Source organism: Larus michahellis, chromosome 3, assembly GCF_964199755.1.
Source record: "Larus michahellis chromosome 3, bLarMic1.1, whole genome shotgun sequence".
NCBI lineage: Eukaryota > Metazoa > Chordata > Aves > Charadriiformes > Laridae > Larus > Larus michahellis.
In genome coordinates, this window is record NC_133898.1 from 77,798,854 (window position 1) to 77,823,516 (window position 24,663).

Sequence of the window (24,663 nt, forward strand, 5' to 3'; positions counted from 1 at the left end):
AGCAGAGGAAGTTCCATCTAAACATGAGAAGGAACTTCTTTACTTTGAGGGTGGCAGAGCACTGGAACAGGCTGCCCAGAGAGGTGGTGGAGTCTCCAACTCTGGAGACATTCCAAACCCGCCTGGACGCGTTCCTGTGCAACCTGCTCTGGGTGACCCTGCTCTGGCAGGGGGGTTGGACTAGATGGTCTCCAGAGGTCCCTTCCAACCCTATGATTCTATAAAATTTTTCTGTGAGTGAAATATTTAACGCGATCTATTGAGCTGGTGACAGAGAACAAACAAAAGCCTGATCCTACTCATTTGGACGCCCATCTTTTGTGGCAAGTTTATTCTTGTTTTGGCTCAAAAAACTTTTTTAGGGTTTTTTTAGGCATGTGACACCTAATTCATTATTAACCTTTATATTGCACTCTGCTCTGGGATATTCATATTTGGGTGAATCCGTAGATAGTAGACTACTAAAGAGATCATGTACTTAGCTTTACAGGTTTCAGCTTTTCCATAACAGCCGGTACACTGTAAGAGACAGCGTGCTGGTGCACACTTTTATGCATTCTTTTGAACTTCAGGAGATATTTTGTGTAATTATTTATTTTTCAGTTTAATGGGAATGAAGAGAACTGGTGTAGTCTAATGCTCAAGCAGTGTGCCAGACCAGCCTTCTTCGGGATGAAGGCTAAAATCCTGTCCTGACACACATGACGGAAAGGGAGGTGGAGGGCCATGCTAACTTCCTTACTATTCAAATTGCCTTTGATTATTTCTGAGAAGTGTATGTTAAGGCTTAAAACAGGTGCCAGATATGTGCCAACCTCTACTCTTTTCACAGGGCTGCAAGTCAGGTGACAGTTAAAATTAAGACGGTGGTTTTGTTCTGTTCCTGGAGATGTGGATGCAGCCCACCATTGACTTGTTTCCCTCACTGGAGCCAGTGAATCCCCAGATTATTTGGACACACCATTCCAGCTTCGTTTCCTCAATCACGTGCAAACCTTTCAAAATATAGTACATTCTGCCTAATACATCATATTATATGTGTGAATTTACATGTATACATGTGCGCACATATGTATTTTCCAAACAATGCTGATGTGTTTTTACCACGCATTGCACTGTCTGGTCCACAGTGTTCCTTGAAGATTGTGGTATTAATAATGCAGGCTGAAGTAATTCATCCTTGCATTCGGAACTGGATAAATAAAATTATGCTCATTTATGGGTAGCCTTAAGTGCTTTGTGATGGTTTCACTGCAGTTAAATTATGCTAATGATAATCCTTTAGAGCTGTTTTTTTAAATGCAATGCAGTACACTTCCTTCTGCAATACGGAACATCTCTTGCAACGAGAGACGCATTTGGTGTTTGTCGCCAGTTGGAGACAATCTGAGAAACAAACCCATCTCAGACTCAATTTAGAAATGCAAGTAACTATCTAGAGAATTGTAATGCTTGGCTTCTATAATTTATTTAAGTTTCTATATGGGAAGTACCTACAATAGTTTCACTTATAAAATAGAGTCAGACTTTACAGGGCTAGAAAAGTGCCTAGAAAAAAAATGGAAGAGACTTACTTATTATATTGTAAAGTTGTCAACACCAGCTCATTCTGTGTAAAATTAAAGCAGTTAGGATGACTGTATTTTCCACAGAAAAAGCTGAAAATCCTTTTATCTATCCTGTTTTTTTGTCCTTGAATTGTGTCATAACTTTAAACTACCATTTTTTAAAAGTAAATTAATCCTCCTTATCACAAATGAATCGCATCTGCTGCTTTCTGGGTATCTGTAATAGTAAATACCTCTGATATTACTCTAGCACCAAAGCTATTAATTGACTGAAGTTTAATAATAGCATGGCATTCAGATGAAGCCATGTATTTTTACTTCCTTTCCTGTAAGGCCTCAATGGGAATATATGTTGAGGTAAGTCCTATAAGGAAAGACAACTACCTGATTCTTTTCTGAATTCGCTAGTGACCACAGTCTAAATTTATTGGAAATCTAAACTAACAGAATAGGCCAAATTTACTCTAGGGGAAAACAGAAAAAATAAGACAAACCTTCCTGGATGTTCGTAGCAGGGATGTTTACAAATAGAAGCTATAATAGGTTAAGAATGAAACATGGTTAATGAAAGTGCCATTTGCGCAAGCTGGCAGCTGTAGCAGGTACACAGTTTATTCCTCTGGGAATCTGGGTGCTCTAGATCTGTCCTGCCAGCTTTGCAGAAACGTGGTAGTTGTAGTGCCTTGTAACCATTAACTTCCCAGACTAAAGCAGTCAGAGCTGACAGAAGACTATAGCTCCTTTAAGTTGAAGATTATCAATTTTTAATTACCTTGCACAGCAGTATCTTGCAATTGTGTTTTTATTCTTCAGAGAGGCAGCTTCTGTTAACTCTCCAAGCACTAAAACCTGACACAAACAACAGAATGTATTTGCTGTCCCTAAAAACGTGAGATCTGAGAATCCCTTGGGGCTGCCTGATTTGACTTCCCATGGCTGTTTGCCGTGTATTTGATTACAAATCATTCTTATGGAGGGAGCGGTTATTTCTGTTGTGTACAGGGGCAGATCTGTTGCCAGTCAAATTCCTCCCAAAGGGCTCAGTACACGTAGAGAATAGGAGGAGCATCATCGGCGTTACAGATGATTGCAGTAAACACGTCTCATGCAAAAGGCAGAAGAGCAGAAAGGAGAAAACTTTAGAGAAGGGAAAGAGGAAACACAGTGATTGAGAGAAAACTATGCTGCTTGAGGAAGAAAAGACATAAACTGGCAATCAAGTTCATCAGGTGTTACACAAGCAACATGTCTCGGCCACCAGCAAGAAAGCAGGAGAACCACAAAATAGTAAGACATTTTTATAATGTGCGATTAAAATTGTGCATGGACTAAGAATAAGCTATTATTGCACTGATGTGTTTTATACAGTCGTATTTCTGAATAGCCTGAAATTACTGAAAGGATGGGGATGAGTCTGCCAGTATAAGAACAGAGATGCTGGCAGCATTTATGGCTACAGTGGGACCCCTTGTCAGCCAACAAACTGACAGCTCTTAAGCAGTGACATAAAAAAGCCTATCCATAGGACTTGGAGTCTATTCACCTCTGAGCAGTAATACTGAGATTTGCTTAGGGGCCTTCATATCACTCCAGCTACCTTGCCTATGGCATGAAATGATTTTCAGACAGTCCTGCCCTCAACGTGAATCCTTGAGGCCAAATCTCTCTTTTGGAGAAAAGAAGCTGCAGGGGCCACATCTCTACCCCATGAACAATTACAAGAAGAGATGGTTCATCTGGGACCGCAGCACACCTGGTACTCGCTGCGTGCCTCCTGCATAGCAGACCACCTCTTCTTTTGGGGGTTATGTTGCATGAGCAGGGGTCCTTCTTCATCCTTCTAGTGTTGCATTTTTTCTATGCACAGGGAGTGTACCATCACAGGATCTCCACGTCCGGCTTTAAGGCCAAAATGTGATTCATGGGGAAACAATGGTAAAACTGTAACGTTTGTCTTTGAATGGTGGCTTTGACCATTGGTCCCATAGCACAGAATTCTATCAAGTACAAGTTATATAGACCATATAGACCAAAACTTCCTTCTTTTTCTACACTTCATGTTAATATTCTCCTAAAGTTCCAGGAGCTGTTTTAAATACGCTGCATGCAAGATTTCCCCAAGAGGTCTTCTTAAACTGCACAGTCACAGAAAGCAGTATTTTCTGCCGTTAAAGGCACCAGTAATTCTCCTTCTTGTTCTCTGGCAGTGGTGTGTCTAAATATGAAAAATTCAGATAGCAAGTTTCCTCAGAACGTTTGTCTGTGGTTGAAAATTTCTAACTGTTTAGGAATATTTTACTACAAGTCCAAACAACCAAAGTGCCACAGTGGTTTAAAAACCCAATAATAATATTGTGTCTTGAAGAGAATATGTTTGCATCTAAAAATTATGACACATGTACACGTATACATACATATAACAAACTGAAGAGAGAGGAAGTTGCTAGTAACAAAAAGACAATGTTGTGTCAATTTCTGAAAAGGGGACAGAGGTGTCCGCTGAAAAAGAAGTAGACAATATAGTATTAAAGTTATAATTAAAGTTAATATACATAAGTTTATGAAAAAAATACTCAAGTGGATTGCAAGAATGGCTGATAAATACAATTATGTTGATACAGTATGCTTAAGTTTCTCTAAGGTATTTGTCTTATTACAACACAGACTTTTTGCTGAGACTAGAATAATACAGAACCTGTATGACATCCATTTAGTCCATTAAAAGCTTGTTAATGAGAATTTGGCAGTATGCAATATTATTGTAAACAGGAGTTATCACCAAGGTGAGTTTAGAAAATGGTTCCATACTCCTTAAGATTTTGAACAGTGCCTTGTTAAAATGGGAACATTGATTAAACTCCAAGCTTTTGATGCAATGGGAGCAGGAAGAGGTCTTTCCATTAAGCCATTCTTCCTTTCCTTGTGTGATTTCTTCTATCGTTTTCATTGGCATTTACTATTATTTTTTCACAGGCTATAAAAAAAAAGCACCTCTAGTCTGCCTATGTGCCACAGGCCTGTAGCGCTTCCTTTAATTAATTCCTGTCCAACATGTTTAGTGAGAGTCAACCTATTCGCTCCCCTAAAGGCCAGCTGCTACTCCTGCTAAATACATCCAGTTCTGCAGTGCCATGGACGTGATCTGGCAGGGCAGGGAGGGAAGAAAACTTTCCTCCAGGTTGGTGCACGGCTAAAGATCCCAGACTGGTGCTTGAGACAGATCTGTGCAGGGATACACCTTTGACCTCTTCAGTTGCTCTCCATGCTCCCTGGGCAGGCGGCTGTGGTCCTCACCCATCTCCTTCACCTTGTTCATGCAGTGGAGCCATACCAACCACGTTTTCTGCATTAAGATACAGAAATAATGTCACAGTGAGATTGTCCGGGCATTTGGAGAGCTAGTATTGGCAGTGATTCAAGTTACTTGTAAAGTCTGATTAAGAAGGGGAAATGTCAATGGGACTGATTCTTTTCTACTCTGCTTGTTATTATTTTTCACACTTCTGCTGAATTATAGTATTTTTTCATTATTCTGAGCTATTTTTTTATCTACTTTTTATTTTGGGGGGAAAGCAGCTGATGATCTGAATCAAATCAACCATAACTTTGTGAAGGAACTGGAATTTCAGTGTATATACTGTTGTTCCTATTGTAAAAGGACTAATATCTCATTGCCTCTATTAGTCTCCCTGCAAATAAATGCTTTTCACTAATCATGGGTGGCATTTGACAGCATTTATCGATCCAACATACATATATGAGGTTATAGGACGCAGGAATGCACCTGACGAAAGTAGCTGTATCCCAAGAAATGGTATTTATGACAAGGAAGATCCTTGTACAAGGAAGATCATTCAAGTGATGATCAGGTCACACTTGAATTGTGCATTACAGTGATTACACATCCATGGACAAAAAGTTTCTTTATTAATGTAAATGTTAGTTTTGCTTGCTTTTAATAGAGTAGTAGCTCAAAAGCGTGGAAAAGTTTAATCCTAGTTTGCTTCATTTTCAATTTCCACCTTTTTTGACAGAGCAGAGAACTTTTTGTACTTACGTATGGGGCTTTGGTTGCCCAGCTGTGCAAGGACTATGAAAAAGATGAAGACGTCAACATCTGCTTAGACAGAATGTAAGTACTGCTTTAAATGTTCAACTTTATCGGTAATGCTGTTTGTCCACCTATATGTTACCTTTCAGCTTTATGTCTGTTATCTTACGAGCTCCAGTATTCTGTCTAGGATTACAGAGATAATGGGGATAAGGTTCAATATTCTGTCAACAGAAATAATGCTAATTTGTGAATTAAGATCAACAATTAGTTTTTGAATTCTCAGAAGAAAACTTGTCAGGATTGTTTTGATAGCTTACACTTGTTCCTTTTTGATGCTTTCTTATGCTAATGAATAATAGAAACTTCTAAATTTCATCTCCTATATCCATGTATTCAATTTCAATTTCAACTTCCATGTTAACTCTCCTCTTCTATTTAGAATCAAAGCTCTCCCTTACACCATATCCCTTAACACCACATCTAAACGAGTCTTAAACACATCCAGGGAAGGTGACTCCACCACCTCCCTGGGCAGCCTATTCCAGTGTCTGACCACTCTTTCTTCATACCCATGTTATTTCAGACTATACAAGCCTTTTGTTTCTCACGGGTATTTTCTAGTTAACATGCTTTTCTGTGTTCCCTGCCATTGTGGCCTTCCTGTGGCTTCCCCTCATCTAGCTACGCGTGGTTTTGTGACTTGGACAGCTAAGGAGTAGTCACAATTCCAGGTTGTAGGGATTTGGCTGAGGTGACCCAGTCAATAGGCAGCCTCCTTTTGTAGTCGGTCTCCTTCTCCGAGGGTGTATTTCAGGTGCCTGACTTGGGTGCCCTGAGTTGTCCCCCGTGGGGTGGCTCTCTTCCCCCCTCCCTGGGTTAGGGGCAGATGGGCCTCTTACCTTTAAAAGGCTATGCAGCAATGAGCGAAATAGTACGAATGGTCAATGAGGAACTGATTTTTACATGGATATCCTCTCTGGAAAATGAAGATCCTATATTTATAGGACCCTGTCATCCTGACTTAGATTCCTAGGCATTATCACAGTAAAAATAACGGTATCACAGAAGATCAGCAAGAAACAACTTTTGAGCTGGTTAGCAAGAAGATTAAGAGGAGTAAGGCTTGTATTTTCAGGCAAAAAGGGACCTGCAAGATGGATTTACAATAATCACAGTGGACAGAATACCTGACCACTTTACTATTAATCTGAAAGTTTGCAAACAAGGTATAGTTTGATAGCTATTGATGGAAGTGAGTAAAAAATATTGATTGGAAAAAAGAAAAGTATTTAATTCACAAACTAAGAAGGGACGACATCCTTCAAATATTTATTTTCTATTCATCTGTCTCTCTGCTCTGATGAAAATCATACATTTCAAAAATACACAGGCTTCTTTATGATGCTGTGGTAGAAATTACGAAAGGGTAGTTTTGGAAGATGTGGAGATGTATCTTGCTCCTTCTGTTTCTATTATTATAGCTGTTTCTATAAAATCTTTTTTTGTCTTGATAAAGACTTGCTAAAATAATGGCAGGTTTCATTAAAGCAATATGGCCATCTTTACTTCTGTGAAGATGAAAACAGCCCAGCTTGAGGAAGAAACCTTATAGATTTGCAGACCTGTGACAGTTGGGGACAGTATTCTTAGCTCTCTCACTATATGTATGTACATATATAATCCATAGTGAGAAGGGTATTTTTCACGGTACAATTACCAAATAACTGCTTGTCAATTTATTATTCTTTTGACTTTGCAAATCTAAGGCATAAAAGTTGAAAAGGTTCTAAGTAGTCTTGTACATCACCATTAAATACCTTGCTAACTGCTGATGACATATTTACCAGCATTATTGGTATTGACACTTAGGCAATAAATAAATATTTCATTGTTTTCTGATGCATGACATATAACTTCATGCTGCCAAAACCACTTTTTGATCTTGTCATCACATTAGACATCAGATCACTTTTTGGCTTCTTGTCAAAGAAGTGGTACAAAATCAGTAAGAAACTCCATCGAGTTCAGGCTGCGTCACTGAGGGTGTAGGGCCTCTGACAAACAGGCAGAGATTGCCAACATCCACATAAATGGAAAGGAAAAATTCCCTAAAAATATTTCTCAGTTGAGTTCACGTTCTTTCATAACATTTGTGTCAATCTCTTTCCCTTTTTTAAAAAGTGCTGGGAGGCATGCCCATTTTGCACACTGTGTAGTTACTGACCTTTGTTAACGTGTTTTATAAAAAATTCCATTAACTTCTATCCTTTTTTATTTCTTTTCTCTGAAATTGTCATTTTTTAAATACAAAATGAAGGTGGTGGTGTACTGAAACTGTATATTAACTAGCAGCTTTTGAATTCTTTCTCCAACTAGTAGATGAAGGGAAATAACACGTTAGAAAAAAGACTAAGAGGGAATTGTGGAGGAAGAGCAAAAAATGAGGTGGAGAGATAAGAGGGTAAAATGAAAGAGATCAGGTGTGAGTCCATTTCCAGGGTTTTCCTGGCACCTGAACACAGCAATGAGGGTGCCCAGGATTTGTTGAACTCCATACCAGCCCAGAGATGAATGCGGTGACCTGAAAGGGCAGTTGATTTGTTCTTGGCTTGGACAGTGTGAGATGAACTTGGGATCACAGGGGAATGGAGAAAATCCTGTGCTATGTTATCCTATCCTATTTTCAGTACCAAAGCAGTATTAATCAGGTGTATTATTTGTATATTATCTATATATTATACTCATACATCTAACATATAATATTTATTCATATATGTAGATATAAATGTATGTATGGACAATGTGTATATAAACAACATTTCTATCATTCTTGCCAGGAGTATCATGCTTAAAGGAGTATGATTCCTTAAATGACTACATGAAGAGCAATCCCACTGTGCTGCAAAATGTGGTAGAAAGAAGAATCTAGACCAGCAAAATATGTTGTCCACAAAGCCATTCCTTTAGGAACCCCTAATTGTTTTGCTGAGAAAGCACAAGAGACAGGTTAGAGAGATGGTAGGTGGAAAGAGGTTCCCCATTTTGAATGTTAACTTTCTTTGTTTTCTCCTTAGGGGATACGGAATTGGCGTAAGGCTGATTGATGATTTTTTAGCTCGTTCAGCTGTGAAAAAGTGCCGCAGTTATTCTGAAACTGCAGATATGATTGCACAGGTAAATAAGATTTACATTGTCTAGACCTTCATCAGTTTCAGTGGTCTTAGCTTTTCCCTCCTTCTCTATCACTTTGCTCCAAAACAGTTACCTATGTTTTCTGCTGTATCATGATCGTCTTATCAAAAACCACTCATCTCCACAATCACACCCATGCTTCCATTGGGTGAAATACAGCCTGTTCCTTATCTACAACCTCATATCAACCAGTAGCTCACAGAGGTTGGCCTTGAGAGGAGACATCAGTTTCTACCTCTGTTGCATAGTGCTACATCAGGCTGTGAAAAAAATCAACATTCAACAGAACACAAAAAATGTGTTGTTTAGTGAGATAAGAATTTTGCAGATGGTCTTGATAAACCCACAGTGGTAAGTTTAACACAAAGTGTTGTCAGAACCACAGAATCGGTTCACGTGGGTATTAGGTTTATATCTGAGTTGAGGACAGAGAAAACAAAATGGGATACCACCTGTGAGAGGCTGCCAATCCCTGACCTAAACTGACCTTAAAGTTAGTTGCTAAACTGAAATTAAAATTCTTCTACTCCTACTATGAGGCGTTTTGCCATTAGAAGAATTAAAAAATTTCTTTTTGTTTGCTGCAGCTTAAGCTGATTTCTTCTACTCTTGCCAGAGATTGCAGCAAACAACAGAAAATGATCCAGTTTAAACAAACTTCAAATCATATATTCCCTCACTTTTTTCTTCTTCTAGGAGCATAAACCTTAACCATCTCATACAGATCTTAAATTTTGGTGTTCTTACTCCTGCCATCTGAATCTCCTCAGCATCTCCATAATTATCTTACATGGATTTTAGCCTTAAAATGGTAATATTAGGAATAAGGTGCATGATTTTCTGCAAAAGGAAGACTCAGTGGTAGTAGAGAAGAACTATAAAAAAGGAAAATGAGAGGAACATTTTCCTGACTACCCACAAATCTAATAATAAAATCAAAAAGATAAAATCAGAGTGGGTACTTTTGCCTTCTTCGATGGAAACTTCCCTTTTATTGAGTAGTCTTTCACACTATTGTCAGACAAGAAAGATCTAGGAGGAAATTTAGAGGCAATACACTAAAGATGTATTTTTGCCCCCGTGGGCAAGTCAGTTTTCCTGGGGAAGCTCAAAGAGAAATCCGTAGGATGTCCAGCCCCTTTAGACTGCTGAGTCACTGTAAAAGAGGTGGTAGTTCATAGATACTGAGTTAGCTCAGACTAATACATGCTGAGGTCATGGTGAATGGTCCCTTTTATCCTTTATGATTTTCAGCTGTGAAGTTTTGCCAGTGAAGCTATGCCTTGCCTTTCCCAATGGCAAAAATTACCCACGCATACCAAAGAGCTGTTTGCTAGGTAGTTGTTTGTTTTAAGAAGAGAGATCAGAGCATCAGTTAATTGAACTGGGATTCATTTCCATTGGCCCGTTTTAGGAGACAAAAATATGCCTGGCATACTTTTTGATTGCTTGAGAATTACCAGCATCATCAGCTAAATGTGAGCATTATGTTTAACCTCTGACTGCAGAACTGGGAAACAGCAGGCTCTCTCTACAGTGAACTGAGGCACCCGTATACGCTGGTTGTACAGGAGTATCTTAGTTCAAAGTGTAAGTGGGTGTTATCAGGTGATGTGTGATCCTGCTCACATTAACCATGTCAGAATTACCTACGTTACATGTGACTGAAATGGAGGGACAGAAGTTACGTTATCATCGCAAAATGCTTGTCATAGAGGAACGGATGGCTGCCGCAGAAATAGAGAAGGGACCTCTTCACATTTGCTGTTGCTGGTAGGACTATAAAGTGCACATGTGCACAACACACACACACCCCTCCATCTGCCAAAGTTTAAAGCAGAGGCAGGTGACATTACTAAAAGCCAGACAGATCCCATTAGCTCATAAAAGAGTGGAAACTAATTTTCTTCCTGAGGTGAAGTGTATTTTGGAGTCTCAAATCAGGATGATGTATAACAAAGCTCCTCCTTTGAAGGAGCTGAGCTCATGTAGAGGATCCATTAGAGACGGTGAGGGCAGCTGAATGAAAACCATGAGAAAAGCATCATTTCAATAACTGTATTAAAATACACTGTCTTGTTAAAAGAATGATACCAGGCTGCAAAATCGCATTTTTGATCACTTCTGTGCTCTTCTTCAGGCGGTATTTGTACTTTTTTTTCTCTGGATTTCATGTATATGCCAAATATCTAGTTTTCTGTGTCTTATTCCTCACGATTCCCTTATTTACAAGTGCTTTAGTACAGTTCTTTAGTACATCATTCTTAAGTACAGGGGATTCAACAGCAAAATACAGTGAGAAATTAACCATCAAAGTAAGGAAAAAGACACTGTTTCTCTGCAGGTTGTACTTCAAAAGAGACTTACTGAGAGAAATAAAATTACTTGGAAAGATTGGAACAAACTTTAAAGTACACAGTCTCTTGAAAAGACTATTTTTAGCACACTAAAAGAGTTCTGTAGTAGGAGTATAACCTTTCTCAGGCAAAATGTGATACGGAAAGCATTCTCACATTTCTTTGGCAAAACATTTTTAAATAGACTTCAAGCACATTTGTCTGAGGCACATACCAACAAAACATATGTAAAACGACCCAGCATGTAACTGCAAATATGCTCTTAAAGTTACCGGTACAGAATTACACAGCTGTTTACATGATCTCTTAAAATTTTCAGCAGTAGTGTTCCCAGCCAGGAGAAAGTGCTTAAATACTTAACTGCAGTAACTCTTCTGATGTAGAAATCTGCTTGAGTGTGAGCACATAGAGTAAAGCCAGGTAAAAGTTAAAGTTAAGGCAATTAAGTAGTTCATGTAGTTCAACATCCTGCACACATAGCTGTTATCCTACAGACCTTTGGAAAGCAAAGAAGTCGTCTGCAATATCAGGCTGTAGGTGCTCCCTGTGGAAATGGAAAGAGATGAAGCAAAGGAAAAAACATAAAATGAGGAGTACAAAGCCAGCTTGCCATATTAAGAAAGAAACACCAGAGGAAAGGTGCACCTAAGGCAGTGACTGAGGGCTTAAATCTTCAACCACTGGTTCAGACTACAAAGCCTGGGGTTGACTGCTAGCTTATACTGGACTGGAGAAGGGCCAACAGATTTTGATGATGAGTCAAAGTGAGTCCTCCTACACCGAGTTCCCATGGTGCTCACTGACTTCTCGTGTTGGTGCTGTGACTTTATGTGGTTATACTCGGGACTGGATAAAAAAAGATAAAACAGGCCATGTAAAAGTAAGCTTTCTGCTCACTGGAAAATTGGGATAAGAAAATGGAAACCAATTGAGGAATGGTATTAAGAACAAAGCTCAGTTGAAGAATTAATGTCCAAGGCTGGATTCAGAATTTGGATCTGAGTGTAACTGAGGATTACTTTCGAGATGAGGATGGTGATTTTGTTCTATAATCATAGAATCATAGAATGGTTCGGGTTGGAAGGGACATTAAAGACCATCTAGTTCCAACCCCCCTGCCATGGGCAGGGACACCTCCCACTAGACCAGGCTGCTCAAAGCCCCATCCAGCCTGGCCTTGAACACTTCCAGGGATGGAGCATCCACAACTTCTCTGGGCAACCTGTTCCAGTGCCTCACCACCCTCATAGTGAAAAATTTCTTCCTGGTATCTAATCTAAATCTATCCTCTTCCAGTTTGAAGCCATTACCCGTCATCCTATCACTGCATGCCCTTGTAAAAATTCCCTCCCCATCTCTACTGTAGGCCCCCTTTAGGTACTGGAAGGCCGCTATAAGGTCTCCCCGGAGCCTTCTCTTCTCCAGGCTGAACAACCCCAGCTCTCTCAGCCTGTCTTGACAGGAGTGGTGCTCCACCCCTCTGATCATCTTCGTGGCCCTCCTCTGGACTTGGTCCAACAGGTCCATGTCCTTCTAATCCTACAAAATCAAGTTTTTACTTCAGTTCCTCCTCACAAGATGTTGACATCATTGATCTGATCAAAAGAGATACAAAAAATAAACAACTGCTGCTGGTTTTAGATCTAATCCTTTAACAATGTTATCTTCTCTAGCACAATGTCACCATGCCCCAGAAGGTCTCTGCGTATGCTGCAGCTGGGCTGTACCCTCTGGTCTGCAGTGAGTTGGTGCTGGCTCTGAGGCTCCATAGCTGTGATAATACAGTGCTGTGCCTGAGGACGTGTGTGCTGTGTGTGTGTGCCTAAGGATGTGCTGTGCCTTTGCTGAAAAACAGCTGGAGACGTCAGCTTTATTGTGGAAGCTCAGTACCCCATGAATGCAGCAAATGTACGTCTCTGCAGCTGCTTGTAGAGAGGCCCTTGGGGACTACCAGGACTGGAGTAATCCAACCATGTCATCCCCAAGCTCAGACTTGTAGGACGAGAGATGTGACTCCCCTTCCCATGGGAAGTCCTGCCTTACGAGGTCCCTATGTATTGACATATGCCCAGTTTGAAAGTCTGGCAGAAGCTGGCAGAATTTATGAAGCTGGTAAATGTTGCTTTTCAGATCTTAACAGTGAGAGGGAAATGCATGCAGCAGGTTGCTGTGCTAAGTGGTAGACGGTAAACTGAAAAATGAAGTGCTGCACTTTAAAGGGTAAAGAAAAGTTTGTGAGTATGTGGAATCAGCAACAGATGGCAAGACCTTTAAAGCATCTCGCTCTTCCCAAACAGTGACTGGAAAAGTACTAAGAATGAAAAGTATGCTAACAAAAATGTTATTTTGTCTGCCTTTCCCCTTCTAAGCAGATTAATTCTGGTCCTTCATTAATCCCGTTGTTATGTCATCTGAAATTATGGTTTCAATTTTTTTAGCAGCCTGTCTTATCACTTACTTTGCAACGTTAGTTACGCATACAATGTTGTAGCGAAGACTCCCCAGCATTATCTAAAGGGACTGACAAGTTAGTGGCCTCCTAAATATTTCAGTAATTCTAGGCTGCATTTGAGCACCATCAAACTGTTAATGAATTCTATTCTTGCTGCTTGAGAAAGATGGGATGTTGGTTGAGACTTTGAAAAAGGGCAGTGGTACTTTTTTAATTCTGACCACATAGATTTCTTGTTTGACAGCAATATATAGATAGAAATGAGAGATTTACGGATGCAACTTTCAAAACTGCTCATTCATTTTACTTGCCTGTCTTTTGGAGTCACAAAGAAAGATTGAAAAGACCTTTGTTTTACCCTCTGAGAAGCTGTGTATGGTAGTTTTAAAGGAATTTCTATCCATTCATAGCCTGTTTTTTTTAAAAAAATGTTTATATCTATTCATTGAATTACTTATCTATGTACTTAAATTATTTTTTCTGCTGAGACTTTTTTACAATTTTCACTTTATAGCTTTTCAATTTTGCCTTAATTTGGTGCTCCATTGCAAACCAGCTACTGTTCTTGCATGGTTTACATTCAAGTTCTCTCTTACACAGGAAATTTTAACAATAGAATTTGGACAAATTCATCATACTGTAATGCAAAGTACAGCTGAAACTAAATTGAAAGCATATGAGGGCCTAGCACTGTTAAATAGTTTTTGTTCTTGTAACAAAGACTTGAAGTTTGACGGAGCAGCAGATGCGTAGCAGAAGAGTTAAGAGAATTTAAATGAGAAAATGGAGCTCTCACAGAGATGGAATCGTAAACTGAGGGACAAAGCACAGAGAATTGAACAGAAGTTTCCTGTTTTATTTGTGCACTCATATTTTGATGGACCATCAGAGTTAGTGCAAAATCTAAATTTTCCAAGAGAAAATGTTGATTCTGCTGTTTGTTTTTTTTTCCAATTTTTTTTTGTATAGTGTTGACTATGATAGTGTCTTTGCCTCCTTCTGAGCTGCCATGGTAGCTGCTCAACGGTTCAGGGACAATGTTGATACAAAACAGCTTTTGTGGTAGCTGTTTGAGGCACAGGGTTAAATTTGCCAAAACCAGATTCCAGTTGAAAACATAGGGTCAAACAGGGGTTTATTTTTGTCTAGTTTTATAGAAATATTCCAGCGTCCACATGGCAGTTGCATTAAGTCACAGGCACTTTGGTAAGACAACACAGTCAGAGTAACACAACCCTGGGAACGAAGATCAGTGAGAGACTTAGGCTCCTACCAGGCACACATTGCAGCACTAAGCGTTCAGCAGCTGCTCTTGGAGGTGGAGACACTCTCAACATGAGTTACCTGTGAGCATGAAGCAGGGTAAGGATGAGGAGAGGAGAACGCACCTTGGATTTGCCCCTTCATGATAAAGGGGAACGCTGGGCTGGGAAACGCTCCTATTTCAGATGGTCCTGGCTACTCAGGTGCAGAACTTTGAGCTTTCTCCTGAGGAAGAAGAGGGTGCCAAAACCCCAAAGTGGGATCCCTCTGTTCTCCCACCTATCCTGCTGTCAACTATGCTTTTGTCTCTGTGTCCCAGCTCTTATATCACAGTGGAGACCTCATCTTTACATCAACCTGTTTGTTTCCTATATTCCTTGATCACCTCATTAACCTTCTTAGTGTGTTCCTCTTTGCATCCCTACTTGCTGTGGTTTTCTGTGATACTGGTGAAAAAGGAGGTGGAAAGATGACTTTGGGAAGGGAAGTTTGGCCGAGGCAGCGGGGACGTCCTGTTAGGTGGTGTCTCCTCTCCCCTTGCGTGTAGGGAGGAGGAGAGATGGGGCTGGGCAGTAGATGTTGGGGCATCTCTCATAAAGAGAAAAGCAGAGAAATGGGAAGGGACATGTACCCTGGAATTAGATAGTTGCTATGCCAGGAGAGGAGCCCGGGGAGGAAAATGCATATATGCCAGACGTGGTGTCAGACATGTCTGCTGTTGTGACTTTCATTTTAGCAGTGTTGCCTCTGTGCTTTCAGCTGCAGCAGGTGCATTTAGGCTTATAACATGTTCTAAGTCTGCTGCAAAATGGATCAGCTGGGATAAGACTTTAAAACATTTGCTCAAAGACCACAAGTTCTTCAAAACACACAGAGAAAATTCCAAGCAGACAGTGGAATTAGCTTTTGGATTTTATTTTTAAAAGAGTAATGGTCTGTAAACACAGATAGTTTTTTTCGGCTGCAGAAGCACAGTGAGTATGGGAAAGTTGGGTAGAGTACCCTGGTTTGTTGGTAAGAGCCTGATTCGAGCAGAGCAAAATTATGATTATTTGCAGATTTATGGAGACTGGCAGTAAAATGCTGCATAAAAGTCTGCCCAGTCACCCCAGGGAAAGAAACTTGGCAGAAACTTTGTTCTCCTTTTATGCAGTACTTGCAAAGACTCTGGACACCCTGTGTGAGAGCCACGTGGTGAATTCCAAGTGGGTGAGGTAAAGCGTAGGGCTCTGGGGTGAAATGCATTTCTCAGAAGCACTGATTGTGCAGTTGCCTCACCTGCCAGTTCCTCTTGCTCCAGATATTAAGTTTCCTAAGATATTCAGAAAAATGAAAATCAGCCTGCTGCAAAAATATTTTCTAGTCTTAAAGTGTGGGATTTCCATCCAGGCCTTCTGTCGTACACTGGCTGCAGGCACAGTACAAACAATATTACGCAGCTCTGCAGACTGCACCCAGTGCCCAAAACCCACTCAAAACAGGAGCTTTATACCCATGCACACGGAAATTCTCAGGGGTGAAGGTAATACCGATTACTCTACGGAGGCAAAATATCAGTGATGCATTTTCATTATTGTAGCAAAGCACTAACGACAACTGATTATGTTTCAAAACAGCAGGTTATCTTTTTAACAAAAACACAAAACTGCTGAACCATTTGGTAATTTCAAGTTCTTGGTACCCTACATGTCAGCTGTAAGATTTGTGTAAAGAATTGCCTGGCATCTCACTATCAATGGAGTTTGCTGCCCCATGTCACAGGCAAATGTCTCAGGGACTAGAAGACCAGGGGTGATCACTGTGACCATCCGTGGCGTTCTAGGTGCAACAGGAGATGCCTTGAGTGACCACTGGTGCCTGAAAATGCTGTACCTACAGACTGGAAATGACCTGGAAGCAAAACCTTTACTTTCTGTGGGCTGTCAGAAAGTCACACACATCTCCTAGTATTATAATCACACCTTTCAAATGGTGTTACTTCATGATAGTCTCTTGATTTACATAGGATGAGCATACTATAGCACCTTTTATATAGGATATTGCTAAAATCCTCTTGTAGAAGTCATTAGTCACATTTTGCTGTCAGCGCTTGATCCGGAGCCAGTGACATTAGCAGAGCGTGAACCCTGAGTGCCATGGAGGACTGCAGCCTTTTCACTGATGTAGGGAAATAATTTAATTCCATCCTTTTGGAGCAAGTTTGTAACTGGGAGGGAACATGATGAAGAAGAAAGAGGCCATTGTGAAAAAACATAGAGATGAAACCAGCTAGAAGTATGCTATATAAGCAAGATATAAAAAAGCTGAAAATATATTTGTCTATGGTATTTCCCTTTTGTCTACGGTATTTCCCTTTTGTCTACAAAGTCCAGCATTGTCTCTCTTTCCTCATTGATTTTTTTCTGGCCTTCTTCAACTAGCCTGTGAATTGTGCTATAATGCTGTTTGCTACTGCTGAAAGAGTAGAGCTGGGAAGCATCTTCCCATGCCTGAAAAGTTGGCAGGGGAATCGCTTCCGGTTCCTTGTTCTCAAAAAAGCACTTCAGGTTTCGCTCGCTCAGCTTGGTGGCGTATAGCTGGAAAATCTGCTCCAGTTGCTCCTTCTCCTTCTCCATGTACACCCTCCAGAACATCAGCTGGAGGTGGCTGACTTTCGACTGGCAGCTGGCACAGCAAGTGGTCAGCAGGGAGAGAAGAGCTGTGGTAACTATCACACACCAGCCTAGAATCTGGGAAATCAGAAGAAATACGTTTCAGGTTAAAAAGGCCCAAGTGAAAATGCTACTTAAATCAAGAGTGTCTGACGGAACAACCACACTGTGTACAGAGGGACTGCAGCTCCTTTTGGCGCCCTTTAGTGGGCGTCTCATCCCAGTTTGCATTTGGTGCCTGGCATTAGTGTTAATGGGGTTCCATGTCGGGACCAAAGGGAAGCAGAAGACCTCAGGATTGAGGCTTCTCAGGACGCTCGTTTTGACCTCTCGTTCTCGGGAAGGCAAAAGCTGGTTGATTTTTTACGGTAAAACTCTCAAGAAAAGTTGCCTTATACTAGAGTCTGGCTGCCCTTTGGTTTTATAACAAAGGGAACTCGGATAACAACAGCTGAAGAGACACGTCCAGCGCAACGGCAATTCAGCTTCAGGGACAGGTGAACTCGAATCAGACCTCAACTACAAGACTGTGTATGAAGAAAAATCTACGAGGTCTGCGTGATCAATCAAAGGCCTAAATGACCGATCAAATAATATTATGGCTAAACAGTGCTATATGGAAAACAGAGAGGGCCTGAGAGCAGGAGTAGCGTCTGGGTAATTTGGAGAGGATGTTGATGAGAGTTTATTGCAAAACTATAACCATCTGGCACATAGTGTATTGGAATTGCTCACGGAATTCTATCACACAAAGGGAAAAGTGCATAGGGAGAATCAAATATCACAATCACTAGACGGTAAATGGTTTTCTCTCTCCTGAAAGCGTTACATAAAATCACCCAGTAAAAATTAGGATTAAGACACAATTATGAATTGTGACAAACTACAAAAGCAAAAAAGGGAAGTAACTTTTGTCACAGATCAATCAACCTTTTAAACTGTGACCATTTTTAAATGTGCTGTTTTCAGACTTCTTTTTAATTAAAAAAAAAACCAAAACCAAACGACAACTAGAACTGTTTTAGCGTTAATTAGCTAACAAGAATATAAAAGATAGTTTAAAATTTAAAAAGTTTTCCCCAAATTCTTTTATCAGGAGGTTCACTGAAATCTAAGCTATTCTTGTGAACATTTTTTGACTTTGATTAATCAGCCCCTTGTAATGGAAAATCATTTTTATGCCAAAACTGGTTTAAAATTATCTTCTTGCCCAGTCCTGTGAGGATGCTGGGAGGAGAAGGCATGAGAGAGAAGAAATAGCATGTGCATTGGCAGGTCTGTGTTGGCACTGAAACAGAGTCCAGTTCATCTACACAATGATTAGAAATAGTTGCTGTATTTTCAGAGAACTTTGTTTTTGCTGAAATATGCTTTTCTGGCATCATTCAGCTTTTTTTGTAGGAACTTCAGAGCTTGACAAAATTCTGTTAGGAGCATATTAAAGGAAAGAGCTACTTCCAGGATTAGAGCAGGGGCAGAAGGTGGAAAAATGTGCTTGAAATTGTTATTGTGGGATGTTCTTTAAGGAGAGCAGGGGGATGAACACAGTTTTTTCATGCCTAATGCCACTGGCCTAGCCAATAGTTTTACCCACCTACTCTATTGCAATGTGTAGCATTTGCAAAAGAAATGACTTGTTTTCAAACAGTGGAACAAATTCCAGCGTGGAACAAATCTTCTAGGCTTCAGAGACCCATATGAACTGGAACTGATTTTCCATGGTTTAATGGTGATGATATGGAGAACTGCAACCTTTCTCATGTGAACTCTTGCACTGATGTTAAAAAAATAACTGCCAATAAAAAGCTATATTTAGCTGAGGGAATACAGAAAGTTTCCTCAGGGAAGTATGTGAAACAGAGAAGCTTGACAAACAATTATTCTTAGGGACTGGTATGGAAGAATAGCTTCACTTTCTTTTATTTCTCCAGTCACTTTGTACTGACTGATGATTTCTATCAGGGGATTCAAATCTGCTCTTTTTAGCAGCTTTTCACTTTCTTGCAGCTTGGAGAATGAACCCGTGTAGTCTAATGCTATATACCGAGTCACTGGTCTTTCACTATTTCCTATACATACAACTTAGTCTTAAACACTATTTGTTGTTTCCTTCTAAATCTCTCAAACAAATTGTTTTGTCTGCAGTGCAGGATCTGTCTGCATTCCACTTTTATTTGCATGAGGACTTGAAAATAAAACCGGCTTTTGGGGAGGAAATGGTTCCATATGGATACAATTGTCTGACAGAAACTTGCTGGCTCCCCAGAATGTTTTTCCTTCCTGCTGACAATCATCTTCCCATCATTTTCTGTAGCCTTTTTTTTTTTCTTTTTTTTTCCTCTGTTTTGATTTTTGTCTATGAATTTATTTACAATGCAGCGAGCAGAACTGTATCACATGAATATAGTAAAACGTAATACAGTCTCAGCTTTGCATGTTCTGCTTGTTTTATTTCAGTGTGTGTTCCTTCCTTCAAGCAGGACAAAAACATGCTCTCATCTGGCATCATGAAGATGAAGAACGCAAACAGGAACATATTACATAAGCAGTCACAAATCTTATTTTCCAGTACTTTTCTACTGTTAGTGATGTAAGATTTTATTACAGTATCATGATGGTATAAAATAGGAGAGTGTGGTATGGATTTTTAAATAGGACAGACCCCTTTAAAGGGGTGACATCTGTTAATTCAGCCTCTTAAACAATCCAGTAGTTTTTTCTCTTTAGAGCAATATTCATTCAGGAAGAAAGCTATAAGTTATCCAGTCTTATTGATCCTGCCATCAGTGGGACCCCCCAGGAAGCATGGCACAGCTCAAACTGAACTAAAAGATGGATTGGTTGTATTTTGTAACGCTGCATCATGCCAAAACTTTGTTTATGTGAAACCAATGGTTTTATCTGACAGCATCTGTCAGCAAGATCTTCCACAGATAAATCACAGTGGCAGTAACAACTGTATAATGCTCTTTATTTATTTTTCTCACCTGGGACTGTGCTTGTAGAGTTCGTTTCAGTTCATCACTCTCTGCAAAGGGCATGGAGCTCTTGTCACAGGCCACCTTGTGTAGTTCTTCGAAGCACTTCGCAGATTTGCTGTGGCAAACTGCCTGTAGGTAGGAAGGATTTTTCAAGCCACTCATGGCACATTCGTAAAAAGTCCCGTTGAGCAAAGCCACAGAGAGCCACATCACTGGGGCCACCAGAGCGTTTAAAGTGATTTGTCCAAAGACGTAAAAGAAATGGCAGGTATTCCCTCTGGGGAATATTTTTCTGGGATTCACCCAGCAGCCTGTAAAGAGTTTCCAGGTCTTCCTGTTCAAGAAATATCCAATAACTAGCAAAACAAAAGCTGGGGAAAAGAGAAATACCAAACCGTACCTGAAGTTTTCATTGCTGCAGGGGCATCTGAAAGCAACAAGAGAAAACACACGTTCACCTCCCATTGTCAGCAGCGCCATAAAACTGTAACCTATAGCCGTTTTCTGGTTCATAAAGAATTTCAGGATTGTTTGGAAACCATCCATGTTTGATACTCACTACGGAGGTAAAAAGCAAGACGCTTTTATCTTCGGTCGTAGCAGTCCGTAGCGGTGTGGCGGGGGAGGGCTCTCCAGAGGAGGCAGAGGCTGGAGCGAGCCTGCCTGCCTGCGCGCTGGCTAGATAACGCCGTGATGTCACTGTCTGGAAGAAACGCACTCACAGGGGACCCCTCCGCCAGCAGAGCAGATGTTGCACATTTGCAGTAACAGTCATGAGTAGGAGGGAAGCAAGCAATGCTCTGTGTCATCAAATGGGTTTGCCGCCTTGGCAGTCTTATTCGTGGTGGGTTGTTGTTTTTCTGTGACTGCAGATAGAGATCAGAGTAAAAACATACACTCGCCGGTTGCAGGAGTTCTTCAGCTGTGATTATCAGAGTTGCTGGCAATGTAGTGAAGGACCCAATATAGATGCTAATGGACCCAGGGGAGCGTGACGTGACTGGAAGCAGATGAGTGGTAACAGTAAAACCACTTTCTATGGGGTTGTAAGCGCAGGAACATCAAAGACGGAATAAGCAGCCTTCTGCTGTACTTCCCTGGAGTATCACGTAGCTCCAGGTTTGCGTCTCTGGCTCAAGCTGATCGCAGAAGAGATAAATCTAGTTTGATTTCCAGCCTGGCTCTTCCTTCCCCCTATTTTCCTGGGGTAAAGCTGGTCTACGGGTTGCTACATCCTAAAGTTTGCCCTCTGGTTTGCACACAACAGATCGAAGCAGATGAGTTTCATCCTTTTGCAGGTTGCTTTCAAGATGTACCTTGGGGTCACCGCTAGTGTGAGGTGTACTAGTGCCGCAGGAAATGAGTTCTCCTTAAACCTGGACAAAAACCCACTAGTGGACTTTGTGGAGGAGCTGCCAGCAGAACGAGCATCACTTTGCTACTGTAACCTCCTCTGTGGGGTGATTCGAGGTGCCTTGGAAATGGTAAGGAAGTGCACATCTGTTTTTTCCATTCTTTGTTAATATGCAGAACCAGAGGAAAGCAAAACCACTTGCTCAGATAAATGAAGGAAATTTAGTAGTGTTTAATCTCTCTCCCAGTTAAATGTCTATATCTAAGTAAAAGAGGGCCAGGCTGATTCCTGAGGCAGAGGAGCACACGGGGTTGGCTCACCTCCACGCTGTCCCCGCTTGGCTCTTCAGTGTCTGACTCAGGTGCAAAAGCCAGTGGGAGCAGGGAGCCAGCTAACAGGTAATGTGGAGAGCTATGGGGCTTGCCATCCCTGATTCTTTCCAAATACATGAAGATAATATTATCAGGCTACCGCAGCACCTGCTGAAAGGGAGAACAAAGTGCGGATTAATATAATGTTAAAGCATCAGAAGTGTTTCAGATGGCATTCCTAATTTTGTTCTTAAATCTTAGAATTTTACAAAAGAATAAACAATTTTACAAAAGAAAAAAGCAAACATCATTTGAGAGTCACTGAGCTGTACAGCTTCTGTGATGTTTTCTGGAAGATAACTTTTGGCCTGCTTTATGTTTCTGTCAGTATCTAGTTTGTCATATATCTTATGTTTCAAGAAAACAAAAACTATACAAGTATTACATATGTACACCAGTCTCAGAATTATACTATCTGATATAAGACTAATTAAGAAAAGTGTTATATCATTAGTATTAGTACGTGAACAGGAAATTTTGTGATCACAGAGTCATCAAGGACACAATTTAGATTCTCAGAAGAAAGCAAAACACTGGAATGAGGGGTAATGTATTATACAAATTCCAGTGTATATGAACTTCCTTTTAATTAATTTAGTTGGGAAAGATATTTTAAAACAATTTAGAAATCTGTTTCTTATGAAACCTGAGAAAGGGGGTCCCCTTGTGGTAAGAGAGAGAGAAAAAGTTCGTTATACTGGAGGAGGGGGAAAAACTGGGCATTTCTTTTCCTAACTGATCAGACTTGGTTCTTTCTAGGTTCACTTACCAGCAGAAGTTACCTTCCTCCAGGACAGGCTGAAGGGCGATGCCGTGACAGAAATAGGAATTACGTTTTTAAGGAAGGCTGAAGACAGAAAGCACAAAAGAAATAAATGAAAGAAATACTGGGAGAAACCCTTGCTGAGGGATATTTTGCGCCTTTTGTTTCTGAAGAAGACACGCAGGGTAAAAATGGCTTCACTGAGCCAGCTGCACCAGTCACACATTTGAAAGGTGAAGAGAGCCGGGCAGCAAACAGGAGGGGCAGAGAAGGGGGAGAGCAATGCTAATTATCATGACACAGATATGGAGTCATAGAATGGTTTGTGTTGGAAGGGACCTTTAAAGGTCATCTAGTCCAACACCCCTGCAATGAGCAGGGACATCTTCAGCTAGCTCTTGTTGCTCAGAGCCCCGTCCAACCTGACCTTGAATGTTTCCTGCCATGGCGCATCTACCACCTCTCTGGGCAACCTGTTCCAGCATCACTATAAAAGATCGAAATGGCCTGCCCTTCCTTCTGACATAACCATGCTCTGGAGCTCAATGAAAGTTTCATCTCAGTATTTAGTGCACGCTGGATGCAAAATATTCATTTGGACGTCAGCTGTTTTCTGTTAAACGTGATCACTTTTTCCCATTTTGCTTGTTGACAATGTTTCAAAGCATGTTTGCTAAGAGGTGCTTTATTTCCCCGGCTGTTTGTGGTTAGGAATAATGAATTCATCCACTGTGGCTGTTGTAGCAGTGTCTTGCTGTCAGGTAGGTGCCTGTTTTGATGCGTAATGGTTTGCCATTCATTGTCCTCCACACCGGACATCCTGCACCCTTTGAAGCCAGAGAGGGATGAGGCTTCATTGATGGCAGGAGCTGGTTTGGTTTGTTACGGCTCTATCAGGCCCCAAATGCATTTTTGCTGGCATGCCCGTTCAGCCCTGTGCGTATGTCAGGCTGCAACACCCTGATGACCACATCAATGCTTGTGTTGCTTCAAGCTATGGGCCTTTTCATGTCAGCCTTCTCTTCAAGAGCACTGATCTCACAACCAAACTGAACAAAGCATGGCGTATTTAATGTGTAGTCACTGTGGACCTGTACTCACCTAAGGAAACTTGAATAAAAATTCAGAGATCACCACGCAACTGGTTTGCTGGTCATTGTGTCTGTTCTTACCTGACCTTCATCACCATCTGTTGAACATCTTCCCCTTGGCAGTGGACTTGTTACCAGAACATGACTGGAAAATAGAGAAATAGCAGCCTTGCAGAAACCTGAGTTGTAGGAGAAGTTTAATGTTGTCTGGTGTAATGCAAGATATCTGGGTCAGGGTTGGACCAAAACCCAATTCCTAGCGCAGTACCCTATCCACAAAGCCAGCGCACCTTCTTCTTACCAAAGCACTTGTTTTAAACAAAACCACAAACCCTCAATGCAGTTCAGTGAAGCCCAGAGTTAACTCTGATTTTATTGCTGTGATTTGTACCCTTGTCCCCCGTTTTTCCCTCAGTCTCTTTATCTCTTAATCCTGCTAAGTGGGGCCACCGTTTGCCTTGGAGACAGCGGGGTTCATTCCCACCAGATCTGTACAATCCTCACAATAATCTTTCTCCCTTGTCTTAACAATGTCTTAACAATGTCTTTCCCTCCTTGTCTTAACA

At 40.8% G+C, this 24,663-nt stretch overlaps 2 protein-coding genes across 3 annotated transcripts; one reads left to right on the forward strand and one right to left on the reverse strand.

Moving 5' to 3' along the window:
* The first annotated feature begins 2,570 nt into the window (after nucleotides 1-2,570).
* TRAPPC3L (trafficking protein particle complex subunit 3L) lies at nucleotides 2,571-24,145 on the forward strand. The gene is made up of 5 exons (XM_074580904.1): nucleotides 2,571-2,855; nucleotides 5,603-5,700; nucleotides 8,697-8,796; nucleotides 21,817-22,002; nucleotides 23,003-24,145. The coding sequence occupies exons 1-5, from the start codon at nucleotides 2,814-2,816 to the stop codon at nucleotides 23,120-23,122; spliced, it is 546 nt and encodes a 181-aa protein (XP_074437005.1). The 5' UTR covers nucleotides 2,571-2,813; the 3' UTR covers nucleotides 23,123-24,145.
* On the reverse strand, nucleotides 15,769-21,444 carry CALHM5 (calcium homeostasis modulator family member 5). Of its 2 annotated transcripts, XM_074580903.1 has the most exons (3): nucleotides 21,078-21,216; nucleotides 20,525-20,945; nucleotides 15,777-17,615 (listed from the first exon to the last, which is right to left on the reverse strand). In XM_074580903.1, exons 2-3 carry the CDS (start codon nucleotides 20,726-20,728, stop codon nucleotides 17,226-17,228), a joined length of 594 nt encoding a protein of 197 aa, XP_074437004.1. In that variant the 5' UTR covers nucleotides 20,729-20,945; nucleotides 21,078-21,216; the 3' UTR covers nucleotides 15,777-17,225. The 2 variants fall into 2 exon arrangements, with proteins under 2 accessions (XP_074437003.1, XP_074437004.1); XM_074580902.1 differs by having other exon boundaries at nucleotides 15,769-17,615; nucleotides 20,525-21,444.
* Nucleotides 24,146-24,663: the final 518 nt, after the last annotated feature.

What these genes read in the sequence shown, in the direction of transcription:
- TRAPPC3L (XM_074580904.1), top strand. Translation starts at nt 2,814, where the DNA reads ATGTCTCGGCCACCAGCAAGAAAGCAGGAGAACCACAAAATA. An exon ending in AGCAGGAGAACCACAAAATA is followed by an intron (nt 2,856 to 5,602) that starts GTAAGACATTTT and finishes CTTTTTTGACAG; the next exon opens with AGCAGAGAACTTTTTGTACT. An exon ending in CTGCAGATATGATTGCACAG is followed by an intron (nt 8,797 to 21,816) that starts GTAAATAAGATT and finishes ATCCTTTTGCAG; the next exon opens with GTTGCTTTCAAGATGTACCT.
- CALHM5 (XM_074580902.1), bottom strand. Translation starts at nt 21,064, where the DNA reads ATGGATGGTTTCCAAACAATCCTGAAATTCTTTATGAACCAGAAAACG. An exon ending in CTCTACAAGCACAGTCCCAG is followed by an intron (nt 17,616 to 20,524) that starts GTGAGAAAAATA and finishes CTGATTTCCCAG; the next exon opens with ATTCTAGGCTGGTGTGTGAT.